The following is a 16307-nucleotide window of genomic DNA, read 5'->3' as shown; positions in this document are numbered from 1 at the left end:
TACGCCAGAACCACAGCAACGCGGGATCCGAGCCGCATCTGCAACCTACACCACAGCTCACGGCAACGCCAGATCGTTAACCCACTGAGCAAGGGCAGGAACCGAACCCGCGACCTCATGGTTCCTAGTCGGATTCGTTAACCACTGCGCCACGACGGGAACTCCTATTTATTATGCTCATTGTATTGAGGCTTATAAGAGACCAACGAACAGTAATCTTTTTTGGCTGTATGTAATGAGGCTGTTTTTCCTTAAGGTTTGCTCACTCCAATTTCTTGAAAGAAAGAATGGTGTGAAATTGAGGTTAAATCTACAAGTTAGAATTTCTTCCCAAAATTGATAGTGTTCTCCCTACAAAAGTATTCTTTTATATGTCAAAACCACAGCCTGTATTAGGGAATGCAATCATTTTAAAAACCTAACCCTCCTTATTAAATATCTAAATGTGGAGCAGCCTTTGTGGCTCCGCGGTTAATGAATCCAGCTGAGATCCATGAGGACGCAGGTTCAATCCCTGGCCTCTCTCACTGGGTTAAGGATCTGGCGTTGCCGTGAGCTGTGGTGTAGTTTGCAGACGTGGCTCAGATCCAGCATTGCTGTGGCTCTGGTGTAGGACGGCAGCTGTAGCTCCAATTCAGCCCCTAGCCTGGGAACCTCCATATGCTACGAGTGCAGCCCTAAAAAACAAAAAACAAAAAAAATGAAAAATAAATAAACGAATATCTAAATGTGACATGACCTAAAGAAAAAGGGGAGGTCTCCAAAATTAATTTGTTAGTTTTGGAATGGCATAAGTGTAATATTAATCAACTTTCTACATCGTATCTTTCAAAAGGGATAGGTCCACACTCCTGAAACCAACATCCTACTGCTGTGTTCAGCAGATGATTCATGAGTCTGAGATAAAGAACTTACTCATGAATACAATTCACAATTACACTCACACATAAACCCAAGAACCTTTTGATATCTTTAGGAAGCTTCTCCACAGACTGTAGAAATGTTACTGTGCAGAATTAAATACAATTGTCCCTCAGAATCCAAGACCCCTGCAGATACCAAAATCCACCGATGCTTAAGTCCCTTATATAAAATGGTGTGGTATTTTTATATAACCTGTGCACATTCCCCCACATGCTTTAAGTCGTCGCTAGACTACTTATAATACCTAATACAGTGTTAATGCTATGTAAGCAGTTGCCAGCATGCAGCAAATTCAAGTTTTGCTTCTTGGAACTTTCTGGAATTTTTTTCCCATTTAAAAAAAAATTCTTTTTTAGGGCTATCTCTGTGGCATATGGAAGTTCCCAGGCTAGGGGATGCTAGCCTACACCACAGCCACAGCCACGCCGGTAGAGTTCAGGGTGGGAGAGGTAGAGTACCATGAGGCCTCGCCAACCCCACGCCAGTCTTTGAGAATGGCCACTGCTTGGCTGCAAACTGGTGTTTTGGGCTCACCATCCCACACAGGCATCACTGCTGCACCATCATGTTAAAATACAAATGTCTGCAGTATGGATGGAATACTAAAATCATCTGGATAAAGTACAGAAAACCTCTACTTCTCTCCTCCCTTTCCCGATCCTGTGAAGGCACATCAAAGAAAAACTGCAATGCTCCTTGAATTGTTTATGAAGCCAATAAAGGAACCAGACTCAGTCCGGGTTGCAAAGACTTCCTGGACCCATCATTGAGAATGCATATGGTTCAGAGGTTTAAAACCACACGATGCCCTAAAGGAGTCCAGAGCACCAAGCTCCCTGCTTCTAGATGCAGTCTGCTTAGGGCATGAAGTATGCAGATCAGGGGGTCCGGCCTCTGTACCAGAGAGTTTTATCACAGGCAGGTTTTATAGCCTCCTGTATCAACGAATGTTTAAAAAATTTTTTTTCATACCTGCATCCTCATACCCTCTATAAAAACCAACTAAATAGCATCAGATGCATTGAGAAAACAATTCAAACCACTGATCAATCCCCAAATCAAGTTATTTTGAAAAAGTCACTCTTTCAACTCACCCTAGAAACAGGTTCACACAACTGTTTTACAAAGAAACCATCTCCTGCATCACTTCAAAGCCACCATTCCCATTTTTCCAATGCTCTACTTGGTATGCTCTTTCATTCTTTCCTCCCTTTGAACTCAGGAGGGCAGTGCTGTATGAGCACTGGTAAAAGCGGAGCAGAGTTGGAGATTTCTAAGCAAGAAACATCAAATTTCAAATCCTGCCAAAGATGAACCCTCTTGGCTTTTCCACGGCCGGGGGGAAAGAAAACACTCTCTATAAGCTGTGCTTTTTAGTAATCATTTTTCATCTTCTTAAAAAATCACTTCTATTAAATCCTAATTTTGTTTCTTTAAAAAAAGGACAAGTATTGGGGATTTCTTTATAAAAACAACTTCTCAGGCAGATGATAGGGCAATACTAACTTACTCTCTAAATTTTCTGATAAAACTCATTCATCCATCCATTCATTTACATCCATTCATCCAACAATTACTTAGCATGTGCCTAATATATGTGGGGGGCTGAGGACACAAGGATAAACAAATGGACATGGCCTGTGCATTCATGAAACTTACGGTGTATTGAGGGAAACAGACAATAAACATAGAACTATAGCTCTGATAAGCACTATGAAAGTGAGGCAGAGAAGGCTAGCTGTGTCTCCAAAATTTGGGTAGCCCTTTCCATAGTGTAAAGGTTTTGTTGAAAAGAAGCTGCCCAGCCAAGTCCTAGATTTCCCAGGGCCTCTAACACTTTGGGGGCCTATGAGACTAGCTCATCCCAGTGGAATGGGAATGGAAGTGGATATGCATCATTTCTGGGTCCAGGCATTTATAAGGAGGCACAGGAACTCCTACTTTCCTTTTATTTTATCACAACATTGTGTCCTAAATTTAATGTCAATACTGCTAAATGTTTTAAAGTGGTATCTTTTTAAAAATGGCTCCCCATGGAGTTCTCGTCAGGGCTCAATGGAAACAAAATCTGACTAGCATCCATGACGATGCAGGTTCAATCCTTGGCCTCTCTCACTAGGTTAAGGATCCCGAGTTGGCATGAGCTGTAGTGTAGGTTGCAGATGAGGTTCAGATCCCACATTGCTGTGGCTGTGGTGTAGGCTAGCAGCTACAGCTCCGATTCGACCTCTAGCCTGGGAACCTCCATATGCCACGGGTGCAGCACAAAAAACAAAAACAAAAACAAAAGTTTCCCCAGAGTAACAATGCCACATTCTTAACCACTAGGCCACCAGGGAATTTCCTGTCCCCTTTTAAAATAGAGAATGTAAGAGTTCCTGTCATGGTGTAGCGGAAACGAGTCTGACCAGGAACCATTAAGTTGTGGGTTCGATCCCTGGCCTCGCTCAGTGGGTTAAGGATCTGGCATTGCTGTAAGCTGTGTTGTACATGGCAGACGGGGCTCAGATCTAATATTGCTGTGACTGTGGCGTAGGCCAGCAGCTATAGCTCCGATTGGACCCCCAGCCTGGGAACCTCCATATGCCACGGGTGCAGCCCTTCAAAGCAAATAAAATAAAATAAAATGAGAGAATGTAGGGAGTTCCCTGGTGGCTCAGTAGGTTAAAGATCTGGTGCTGTCATTAGTGTGGCCTGGATCACTGCTGTGGTACAGGTTCAATCCCCGGCCCAGGAACTTCCACATGCTGCAGGCATGACCAAAAATAATAATAAGTAAATAAAATAGAGAACATATTTAGCCAGGTTTCTAAAAAGAGCCTTGCACACCAAACAAAAGACCTCAGGCTAAAATGTACAGTTCGCTTGAATTACAGGCGTCAGTCCATGATGACACTAAAGCATTTTCTACAAGGAAAATTCAAATACATTTATCCCAGGCACCAAGTGCAAAACACTTGCCTTAAAAAACAAAAAAATCAGGAGTTCCCGTCGTGGCGCAGTGGTTAACGAATCCGACTAGGAACCATGAGGTTGCGGGTTCGATCCCTGCCCTTGCTCAGTGGGTTAAAGATCCGGCGTTGCCGTGAGCTGTGGTGTAGGTCGCAGACACGGCTCGGATCCCGCGTTGCTGTGGCTCTGGCGTAGGCCGGTGGCTACAGCTCCGATTCAACCCCTAGCCTGGGAACCTCCATATGCCGCGGGAGCGGCCCAAGAAATAGCAACAACAACAACAACAACAACAACAAAGACAAAAAGATTAAAAAAAAAAAAAAAAACAAAAACAAAAACAAAAACAAAAAAATCAGTCTTGCATGATTTCCCCACTCATTAGCTGTGTGATCTTGGGCAAGTAACTTACCCTCTCTGTGCCTCCATGTTCTCATGAGCACATATAACCGAAAAGGGTTGTGATGAGGATTAAATGAGTTAATACACTCAACGCTCAGCCCCCTGTAGGTGCTCAGCTTGTAGTGCTGCCCTCACTGTTTCAATGATCAGATCACAGCAGTCACACTGTGCCATAACAATGGCATCCTCTGTGTAGTCAGCAAATTTTTTTTTTTTTTGTCTTTTCTTCTCTTTTTAGGGCCACACCTCAGCATATGGAAGTTCCCAGGCTAAAGGTCGAGTCGGAGCTGTAGCTGCAGGCCTATGGCACAGCCATAGCAACGAGGGATCCGAGACGTGTCTGTGACCTACACAGCAGCTCATGGCAACGCTGGATCTTTAAACCACTGAGCAAGGCCAGGGATAGAACCCACATCCTCATGGATACTAGTCAGGTTTCTTAACCACTGAGCCACAAAGGGAACTCCTATAAATTCTTAACTAGTATTCTAGTTAGTAAATTGGACTCAGTACTAAAGATTGACTGGATCAAAATCAAAATCTTCCCAAGACAATTAAGAGCTCAAACCAGTTTAAACTGAATATCACAGTCAGTCACTAGGCACTGGAGTTAACCTAAGTACCATTCTTCTTTGCTAACGCCAGCATTAACTTACTTAGAGGGCATGTAATTTAGATAGTCACTACCCTATCAAAAAAGCTTAGCAACCATGCATAATGACTCACTTTTGCTCCACTTCTTATATTAATGCTAAGCTTAAGTGTGTCACATCATCAAGACGCAGCACCAGCTTCTCTTAAAAAAAGAAAATCTCGTAACATATTGCCATGTGGAAGAAAAGGGTCGGACTGCGAAACACAGGCATACCTCGTTTTATCGTGCTGCGCTTTACTGAGCTTAATAGGTACTCTGTTTTTTTTACAAATTGAAGGTTTGTGGCAACCCTGCATTGTCAGATGATGGTCAGCACTTTTTAGCAGCAAAGCATGTTTAAATTAAAATATGTACATTGTTTTTTTTTAGACATAATACTACTACAAACAGCATAGACTGGTATAGTGTAGACATAATTTTTTTTTAAAGGTTTTTACTTTTTTCTATTACAGTTGATTTACACTGTTCTGTCAACTTCTGCTGTACAGCAAAGTGATCCAGTCATATATATTTTATACATATATATACACACACATACATATATTCTCTTTCTCGTGTTATCCTACATCCTGTTCCATCACAAATGACTAGATATAGTTCCCTGAGCTCTACAGCAGGATCTCATTGCTTATCCACTCCAGATGCAACAGTTTGCACCTACTAACCCCAAACTCCCAGTCCATCCCACTGCTAGACATTAATTTTATTATATGCACTGGTAAACCAAAAATTCCTGTGACTCCCTTACTGCTTTTATCGTGGTGGTCTGGAACTGAACCCACGTTATCTCTGAGATGTGTCTGAATATGATCCCACTAAATCTAAACGAAAAGAGTGCATGAATACAAATGTGTGTGATATATATACTCATATGTGCAGAAATGTGGGAAAAACAATGACACACACAAAATATATACATAGTATACATATATAATATATGTACTATAATTGTCTCCCACTAGTGTAATAATAATTTTTTGAGTTTTCTGTGTTTTTTAAACATTGGCTGTGTATTTTTTCTGAATGAGGAAAAAAGATTCTGAAATTTAAAAACAAAATATTAACAAACACTATTCTGAACCCTGAGAGTTCTTCCCCTTGTTTTGTGGTGGGGGTTTTGTTTTTGTTTTGCAGTAATAAGGAGAGATCGCGGTGCCTTTTTTTTTTTTTTTTTTTTGAGTATTCTTATTTAAGCAGAGAGGAGGAAAAACCTATTCACAGGGAAACCAAACAAGCTTTGAATTATCAAAAAAAATAAATTAAAAAAAAAACCATCAAAAAAACAGAAAATAACAAGTGCCGGAAAGATGTGGAGAAACTGAGATCTTTGTGCACTGTTGGCAGAAATGCAAAAATGGTAGAGCCGCTGTAGAAGATGGTATGGTAGTTCCTCAAAAAATTAAAACTAGAGTTACCATATGATCCAGCAATTCCATTTCTGGGTATACACCCAAAAGAATCAAAAGCAAGGTCTTGAAAGATATTTGTATACCTATGTTCAAAGCAGCATTACTCTATAACAGCAAAAATGTGCAAACAACCCAAGTATGAATGGATTAAATGGATAAGCAAAGTGGATGGTGGTGCTGGTTGCAGGTTGTAGCCATGTGAATGAATTTTTTTTTTTTTTTGTCTCTTTTTGTCTTTTGTCTTTTTGTTGTTGTTGTTGTTGCTGTTGCTATTTCTTGGGCCGCTCCCGCGGCATATGGAGGTTCCCAGGCTGGGGGTCGAATCGGAGCTGTAGCCACTGGCCTACGCCAGAGCCACAGCAACGCGGGATCCGAGCCGCGTCTGTGACCTACACCACAGCTCACGGCAACACCGGATCGTTAACCCACTGAGCAAGGGCAGGGACCGAACCCGCAATCTCATGGTTCCTAGTCGGATTCGTCAACCACTGTGCCACGACGGGAACTCCCTGAATGTTAAATATAATATGGTTCACTTAAAAATGTTAATAAGATGGTAAATTTTGTGAGGTGTATTTTACCAAAATTAAAAATATATATATATAAAAAATGTGTGTAGGTGCCTATGACTTATGAACTATGTAAGCTACAGCTGTACTTTTATATTGCGTATATTATAAAACAGATATAACTACAAATGGGAGTTCTAACATTTTCTTTGTGCACCCTAATGGATTTCCTCGGGTGCCTTTCAAGAGGCCCAAGTTCTGAGACATGACGTCACAGAAAGGTGATGCCTCCCTCTAGAGCCCAGGCCTCTCTGTGCACAGGGGAAAGACTGGTGCCAGCCATGCCCATCCCTGACGTTCATCCGCCTTCTCTTCCTTGTCCCTTCTCTTGCATCCCAGGAGTATTTAACCCATCTCCAGGGTCTCAAGAATATTTAATCCTAGCAGACTCAGTTATAATGCATCCTTAGCAAGGAGCAAGTCCTTGGCAAATTTAGAAAGAGACAGAAATGGAACCTGGATGTAAATGCTACTCTCTAGAGCCATGGAAGATCCTTGAAAAACCACGTGTGTGTGAACTGGTAAAACTTCAACTAGAATGAGTCTTACCAAACAAGTCTCTTAGGTGCCAGTCTTAAAAACACTGCTTGTGCAACAACTTGTGACAATCAACTGAAAGAATAAAGTCAGATCTAAAATAAGGCTGTAGGCCAGCCCACTGCTGCGAAGGGGAGAGGCTTACCTTTAGCATCTCAGGTTCTTTGATATCCAGAGACCTTGGGTTCCAGTGCTGGAGATTTTTATGCAATCTGTGATATTTATGAGCACTTGGTGGTGTAAAAAACCAAATCACGCACACTGCAGTCATGAAGCCAAGGCCAATGCCCAAAAAGAGTCCGCTCACATAGTGGGGGAGGGGGAGAATGAGGTACCCATAGACGCACAAGACGAAGATGCCCAGCGTCTTCACCGGTAATTCCGGGTGCTGCCTGGCCGAGTCCACCTCGTGGTCACTGTCGAGAGCGGGGCCCTCGGCCGCCAGCACCTCTGGCTTGAGAGGGACTTCTGGGAGCTTCTCAACCTTACTCTCCCCCTCTGTTTCCAAATCGAAGTCCTCAGTGTACAGTTCACAAAACTCTTCGTCTTCTTTGCTCACTAAGGCAGACAGAGAGCATTTCTCAAGAACCAGAGAACTGGTCTTCAGGCCTAAATCCTTCAGACTGCTCCCCTGGGAACTCCTGGGCTCCGCCTCCCTGGAGGGCTCCTCGGTGGGCGGGGGGTGGTCCCCCCTGGGGACGCCGGGGTCGCTTCCCAAGCCCTCCCCCTCGGAGTCACACTCCTCCTCCTTGATGCTGTAGTTGTTATTGCTTTCCAAGTGACCATTCAGGCTGGACAGGTTGGAGAGTTCTGAAGCACTTGAAGATAAGGCTTTGGGCCTATGGCTGCCACTTTCTTCCCCTATAATTTTACTAAAAAGCTGAAAAGGATCATATATGACTTCTGAAAGGCGTCGTTTAGTGTCTTCGATTTTCGCCTCCATTTCGGGCACTTTAAAAAAGGAGCGCGTATCCGAAGGCGAAGTCAGAGGGGAAGAGGGGGCGGTTTTGGAGTCTCCACCTGTGTTTCGGGGCTGCGTGAACTGCTTGAACAGGTGTAGATTCAGCTTGGAGTCGGGCGGCTTGTAGGACACGGTGTCGGACTCCTGCCTGGAGGTGTCGGTGGACAGAGACTTGACCAGCGTTTTCATCAAGTGCCTGTGCCTCGGGGGGTGCGTGGATTCTTTTGGCTCCACCTCGGTCGACAGGGACTTCACCAGGCTCATGAAGGGTTTCGCGCTGGAGAGGGTGGAGGAAGAGGCACTGGCCGAGAGGACAGGAGACTTGGAAGGCGAGGACAGCGGGGAGGAGGAACTGGTTTTCTGCTCAGAAAGGGACGACACGCTGGGAGAGCTAGCGAAGGGCCCCGACGAAGACGACCCCGGGGACAGAGCCAATGGCACTGTACTTAATACCTGTGCTGCAGGAGGAGGGGGCTCCAACAGCTTGACAGTGTGCACGGAGACGGGCAAAACGGCAGAGGGCACGGACAGTGCCTCTGCCAGGATGGGGTCATGGCCACCCCGGGGTTCCAGGTAGAGGTCTTCCTTGGCTTCGAGCCCCGTCACAACGCTTTGGTCGTCCAGCCCCTCCCCGAGGTACTCCCTGAACTCCTCCTCCTCTTCCTCCTCCTCCTCCCCGGATGCCGAGAAGTGAATGGCGATAGTGTCTCGGGACACGGATCTCTGCACGTGCACTCTGGGGGCGGATGGTTTTGGCATATCAATGGTTTTCTCGGCATGGCGACCATTCAGACTTGTCATTGCCGGCTTCACAAGGGCTCAGGCTCTGTGGAAACAGCGAGAAAACCAGAAATCAGAAAGTGGTTTCTCCACGGGAGACCCTGTCGTGTGCGGACAGGAGGGCAGCCGAAGCTCACTTCTAAATGGTGATTATGCTTTTACTTGGCAGATGGCCACTGTTCTTCACTTGAGCAGTTTAATGGTTTAATTTTCATCAGACAAATTCCAGTGAGGCATTCTCTTTTACGAGCAAACGACAAACCAGTGTCATAAATGCCATATAGTCTGTTTACTTCACAACATCTAAGTAATCATTTCCTCCCTCTTAACTGACTCATTTCTATCAGTAATGCTACACTGCAAGGCTTGAAAGACCTGCACCACAGTTGCTACCAGCAGTACTCCAGAAGTGCAACAGGATAAAATGCAGCCTGCTGGGGATTTTGAGGATCTTGGAACAAAAATTTCACCTGTGGTTTTCTAGCTCTAAAAAGCTGATCCTGGAGGGTTTCTGTTTGCAAGACAATTTTCACAGCAATCCTAACAATTATTTGGCTTGCCTCTCCCACCAACCCTCGTATACCTTGCCACCGCAAATAAGCAGCAAACTATCCAAGGGTAGCAAGGGAAATCTGTAAACTAATTGCTGCGACCTACTGGCTTCTTTATTCCCAAACGATAGGCACCATCAAGCTGGAGTCTTTAGGCAGCCATGAAGACATGGCCATGTTCTGAGGCTTCAAGATAAAACAATCTTATATATTAAACTGAAGTCAAGACTCAAAGGGCAGGAAAATGAAGTGTCAATGCTCTAAGCCAGAAAGTGAAAACTCTGCCAAGAGCTATGGCGAGAGACATGGAGGCTATGCTCTCTGTGCTTCGGGAGCTTAGAAGCTGGCAGAAAAGCTGGGCAGCAAAACAAAAGTAGCCAAAGCTACCCTGTGACATCCAGTACATTTGACCTCTCCCCATTCTCTTAAGGCCCATTTACCGGGAACCAGGCATTAGGACAGGCCTACAAGAGGGAAACGAACACCACAATCCAGAAACAGACTCTGTCAAGGGAACTAAAACACAAGGAGTGAACTTCAGGAGTTCAGAGGAGGGTGAGACCAGCACTGGAGGTGGGATTTTATTTTATTTATTTTGTCTTTTTAGGGCCACACCTGCAGCATACGGAGTTTCCCAGGCTAGGGGTCTAATCAGAGCTAGTTGGATTCGTTTCCACTGCACCAAGATGGGAGCTCCTTTTTTTGTTTGTTTGCTTTGTTTTGTTTTTGTATTTTCTAGGGCCGCACCCTCAGCATATGGAGGTTCCCAGGCTAGAAGTCTAACTGGAGCTACAGCTGCCAGCCTATGCCACAGCCACAGCAACGAGGGATCCGAGCTGTGTCTGTGACCTACACCACAGCTCACGGCAACGCCGGATCCTTAACCCACTGAGCAAGGTCAGGGACCGAACCTGCAACCTCAGGGTTCCTAGTCGGATTTGTTAACCACTGAGCCACGACGGGAAGTCCTGGAGGCGGGATTTTAAACTGATGGGTAGGTTGTGGTGGCTTGGGCGTGATAAGAAAGAAGGGACAGAGGCATGAAGACGAGTATGGGCATGGTGTGTCCTGACGCATGGGACTCTCTCCACGGCCTGGATGGAGGGTGGGCACTGGGGAGCAGGGGGAGACCCCCAGTATGAGAAAGGCATCATGGGAGAGAGAAGAGAACTGCCCTGGGACCAGGCAATAGGGCTTTTGATACCTGCTCCCTTTCCAGACCATTCTGTGGGACCTTGAAGAAGCCAGGACCTCTCTCTCTGGGTCTTGATCTGTTAAATGAGGGACTAACAGTACTTTCCAAACCTAAAACCCTATATGTTTTTTTTTTTTAATTTTTTATTTTTTGATAGGCAAGAAATAGATTTATTAGGAGAGGACGCCTGTGAGAGATGCAAGCAGGCAGGCAAGTGTATTTTCTAGGGCCTGTATGTTTGTATTTACAAATGCTAGTCACAACCCAATATGATACAGTTACATGAGTTATCTCCACAATCAATGTTACATTTGTCACTTGTTTCTTTTCCTTTGCTCTTTAGGGCCCCACCTGTGGCAGATGGAAGTTCCCAGGCTAGGGGTCCAATCACAGCTGCAGCTGCTGACCTACACCACAGGCAGAGCAACTGGGGAATCTGAGCCTCATCTTCAACTACACCACAGCTCACGGCCACACCAGACCCTTAACCCCCTGGGCGAGGCCGGGGAGCAAATCCACATCCTCATGGACGCTAGCTGAGTTCACAACCCACTGAGCCACAACGGGAACTCCCTGTTGCTTATTTCTTTAATTTGAAGAACTCCTATATTTAAGTCTTCCACCACATACTCATCTTCAAAATGCCTCCAAGTGGAGTTGCCACTCTGGCGCAACCAGATCAGCAGTGTCTCGGCAGCACCAGGACACAGATTCGTCTCCGGCCTAGGATAGTGGGTTAAAGGATCCTGCATTGCAAAAGCTGTAGCGTAGGTCACAACAGCAGCTCGGATCTGACCCTGGCCCAGGAGCTCCAAATACCAAGGGGCAGCCAAAAAAGAAAAAGAGAAAGAAAAAAAAAAAAATGCTCGCAACTGATACTACCAACAAGAAAAAAGGTAAACGTGTGTGTGTTGAAGGCACAGGGGGAGAAAACCTGGGGGCGTGGGGGACAAGAAAAAGTATTTCCTAGAAACAGGAAATAACCCAGCAATGACAAGAATTACAGTTCAAGGGCCAGTCACAACAAGGACACATCCGAAACGACACATTTTCAGTATCAACACTTGAGAGAAATTACTTTCATAAAAACTCTTCAACAGAGTTTTGTCCAAGCTCATTCATGACCTTCAGGCTCTATCCCCACTGGACACAAAGCAATCTAAATCCAGGAGCTGGAGGCAGCCTCGAAAGACCCAGCTGCAGGTCCAGGACAATCTTTCCCTGCTATCTCAAAGCCCAGAGGTTTGTAGGCTTAGCAAGAAGAAAAATACCAAGTGCAACATATGTTTTTCATTTAACTGTCACCTAGTTTTATAAGGGTAATTTAAAAAGAAAATTATAGAAGTAATTTTTTTCTTTTCCTTTTCTTTTTTCATCTTTTCTGGGGCCGCTCCCGCGGCATATGGAGGTCCCCAGGCTAGGGGTCCAATCGGAGCTGTAGCCGCCGGCCTACACCAGAGCCACAGCAACACAGGATTCAAGCTACATCTGCAATCTACACCACAGCTCCTGGCAACGCCAGATCCTTAACCCACTGAGCGAGGCCAAGGAGTGAACCCACAACCTCATGGTTCCTAGTCGGATTCGTTAACCACTGCACCACGAGGGGACCTCCTATAGAGGCAATTTTAAAAGAAAGTTTGGTACTTGATAATTCTCAGTAGGCTGAAAAATAAGATTTAAATTGCTTTAATAACATAAAGGATGACCTGAAAGGCTGTGCTGCTCTAAGGATGCTTCACTGGCAGTAAATGTGACTGTGGGCACAGGTGCAAAGAGAGAGAGCATCATTTGGGGGCTGAACAGTACAAGCTGGTCCTCTAGGGAGCAAGGCAAAAGTAGGCTCTTCTGTAGTTGAGGATGGGATGGCCTGGGAACCTGCAGGCAAAGTCAGGCCCAAGTCAAGAGCAAATAGCAGTACATCCAGGAACCTGTGGTCTTAGCAGCCAGACAGGGCCCCAGGGAACAGTGAGCTGGCACCTGCCCAGGAAGGGCCATCAGGGCCCTACTTGCCCAATCCTCCAGCACACAGTTGGGCCCCCTAACCTGTCAATTAAAGGGAACTCTGCTGATCACTGCTAGACTGCCTTTAGGTCTTGTTGGCCTGGGGGCAAGTATGCAGGAAGGTCAGTCATGTGAGCAGGGTGTAGATAAAGATGGGACTGGTCCAGCAGATGATGTACACAGAGCAGGAGAACAGCCATCTTGAGTGGCCTGACCATTCAGGTCTGTGTCAGCCAACTGGGCTGAGCTGGGCCCCAAGGAGCGCTAGGTGCCTGGGAGCCAGCGGGGGAGGTTGTCTGGCTCACCGCTGCCAACACCCTTCTCCACAGCTCAGGCGGTGGCTTCAGTGGTTCAGAGTAAACTCCTCCAAATCCACACTGAGCAAAATCTGGCTCTACTTCACTAGTTTTATACTAAAACGTGCTATGTGAGGCTAGAGCAGCACTACTACTTTTTAAATGCAAGAAAATCTTAGCGTCCTGTTTGCTCATCTGCAAATGAGAGGGGGTTAGACTAGAAAAACGACTGCTTCAAGGCCCCAGATGTCTGGATAACTGCGTGTCCTGGAACCAAAGTCCATGGTTTTGATGGGGAGGGAGTAGGATAGTTACACAGGGAGTTGCAGACATCCCAATAAGGGACCACAGAGAGGGAAACCTAGGGAGCGTTGCAAGACCACTCTAAGTTAGTAACTGCTCAAGAGCGCCATCAGAAGGAAGAAGCCTTGCTTGACTTGTGGAGGCATGAGGTTTATGCCTCAGGTCACTGGGTGGGGAATGGGGTGAGGCCTGCATTCAGGTCCCGACCCCTCGGATTTAAGGATCGCCCTTCTGCAGATTTGAATAAGCACCATGACAGTCCTAGTTTGATCTTACAGGGTCAAATACTCTCTTACTGATACCAAGGAGGAGCTACTATTCAAAGAAAGAGGAAGAGGAGGGTCTTTTTTCCCACGCCCATTTCCCCTCAATTATAAAAATGTAGCCCACCTAATCCCTGGGACAGAGCCTCCCTGATTGCCCACTTGCATCTCTCGCAGTACCCTATCTTAAGAAATCTATTTCTTGCCTTACACTTTGTCTCTCAGGCACAAAGAACCTGAACCTGAGTTCCTGTCGTGGTGCAGTGGAAACGAATCTGACTAGGAACCATGAGATTGAGGGGTTTGGTCCCTGGCCTCGCTCAGTGGGTTAAGGATCTGGCGTTGCCATGAGCTGTGACGTAGGTTGTAGACACGGCTGAGATTCCACGTTGCTGTGGCTGTGGCGTAGGCTGGCAGCTGCAGCTCCAATTAGACCCCTAGCTTGGGAACCTCCATATGCCGCAGGTACAGCCCTAAAAAGACAAAAAAAAAAAAAAAAAAAAAAAAAGAAAAAAGAACTGTAACCAGTAAGTCTAGACACCGGGTGAGTGATTCTAATTTAGAAATCTTGAGTTCAAAAAATAAAAATAAACAGAAACCGTGGGTTCAAGTCCCAACCTGGGTTCTGGCTAGGTTCAAGTCATAAGGGCTGTCAGTTTCAGTTTTGGGTCTAGACAAACCATCAAGTGGCCACTCCCTCCTCCTCTTGGGGAGGACTCCAAGCACCGTCCTCTCCAAACTTCAGTGGCTGGCTGTCGGTGCCAACAAAACAGGCCCTCCCACAAGTCACAGCCTTGAAGGAGAGTCAAAGTCAAGAGCAAAAGCAACTGGCTATTGTCCAGCAACTCTACGTGGTTTGTCCAAGGCCACAGCACTGAATACTAAAGGGGTGGGGGATGGTTAGACATGGTCTTTTGACACACATGTCCTGATGCCTTTCCCACCACAGCAATCTGCCTCCTGAAATGTGTCATGCATGCTGGTTATCGCTGCTTGTCCTGGCCTTGGTACCTACCCCCTCTGTGCACCGGCATGATCAGCTCTTTCAGGAGCTAAGAGCTCTGTTCTCAACAGTTAGCATGTGATCAGCAGCACTGAGAAATAAGAATTCATTATCCAGCTGACAATCTAGCATCATAAAAAAGTAACTAGCCTCCTGACCTCTACTGTCTCAACTCAATTATAACCAGGCTCTCAAAAGGGGGGGGGGGGGGGACAACAACCACATCAAGCCTCCAGGAACTGAGATGCCAAAAAAGGTCATTTCTCTCCCAACAGGTCTCCTTTTCCCAAAGTCACCAGCAGAGAACAAGATCTTGGTTTGTTGTTGTTTTTAAATTGAAGTATAGTTGATTTACAATGTTGTGTCAAGACCTTGGGTTTCAACACTGACTTAGAGTTTTGTGAGAGGAGAGCCTAAAGCTCGCATGTCATATAGGATGACTTCCTGCCAGAGAGATGTTTAATCAAAAGTCTGAATTGGTCATGAGCAAAGTGGTGCTAAAGATTAACCCCATCCACCCCGCCTCTGTCAGGGGTGGCAGAGGCAATGCTGACAAACTGAGGCCAGAGTCTAGTGTCTGGGAAAATAGGCTCCATTATCAGGTCCACTGTTCTGCTGAAAACTAACAATGAAATCAATATTTAAAAAAAAAAAGTTTGAAAAGCACTGAAGCTTCAACAACTGAGTAAACAATCATCAGGATGAAAGGAAGGAAAAACCCCAGAGGGATGAACGCGACAGGAGCCACTCTTGCCGTCAAAACATTGGATGATTCTGCCAAATAGGAACCTTCGTTTTATTGATCTCCTGAGCAGATATCTAGAGAGTTCCAGGCTGGCTGAGGTGGAGCCCTAACTGGAGGCTGTTCCACGATGAGCTGGGACGCCAAAGGGCTACTTCTACCTGTAGTAGGTGAACCAGAAGCAAACCAGCCCTCACTTAGATCTGAGAACTTGGAGGACTCTAAGCTAAGTGAAGTACACCAGTCACAAAAAGGCAAATACTGTATGATTCCACTTATATGAGTTATCTAAAGAAACTGAATTGAAATAAACAGCAAGTTCCTGTTGTGGTGCAGCAGAAACGAATCTAACTAGTATCCATGAGGATGTGGGTTTGATCCCTGGCCTTGCTCAGTGGGTCGGCAATGCAGTGCTGCCATGAGCTGTGGCATAGGTCTCAGACACAGCTCAGATCCCGTGTTGCTGTGGCCGTGGTGTAGGCCAGCAGCTGTAGCTCCAATTTGACCCCTAGCCTGGGAACCTCCATATGCTGCAGGTGCGGCCCTAAAAAGCAAAAATCAAATCAATAGAAAGTAGAATGGCAGTTACCAGGGGCTGGGGGAATGGGAAATAGGGAGGTTTTTTTTGTTTTTTGTTTTTTTAATGAATATAGAGTTTTATACGATGAAAAAAGTCTGTAGATGGGTTGCATAACAATGTGAATATACTTAACACTACTGAACTATATAATTAAAAACAGTGAAGATGGTAAATTTTATGTTAT

General features: G+C 45.6%; 1 protein-coding gene across 7 annotated transcripts in view; it reads right to left on the bottom strand.

Moving 5' to 3' along the window:
* The window catches only part of TEX2 (testis expressed 2), a 102571-nt gene that overhangs the window by 51096 nt on the left and 35168 nt on the right, over positions 1–16307 (bottom strand). For 6 of the 7 annotated variants that reach the window (XR_014820921.1, XR_014820923.1, XR_014820922.1 and 3 more), the window contains exon 2: positions 7591–9232. Coding sequence is in view for 3 of the 7 variants with exons in the window: in XM_021066767.2 (XP_020922426.2) it covers positions 7591–9207 (1617 nt within the window). In the remaining 4 variants the exon portion in view is untranslated. Of the gene's footprint in view, positions 1–6875; positions 9233–16307 lie in introns of all 7 variants that reach the window. The other variant, XR_014820924.1, reaches the window with a different exon arrangement.

The sequence above is a fragment of the Sus scrofa genome, chromosome 12 (assembly GCF_054392235.1).
Source record: "Sus scrofa isolate SSC_HxYL_T2T_F1_AM1 chromosome 12, Sscrofa_HxYL_maternal_Yorkshire_Landrace_v2.0, whole genome shotgun sequence".
Classification (NCBI taxonomy): domain Eukaryota; kingdom Metazoa; phylum Chordata; class Mammalia; order Artiodactyla; family Suidae; genus Sus; species Sus scrofa.
Note: the sequence above shows the minus strand (reverse complement) of the source record. Positions and strands in the feature narration are given on the sequence as shown.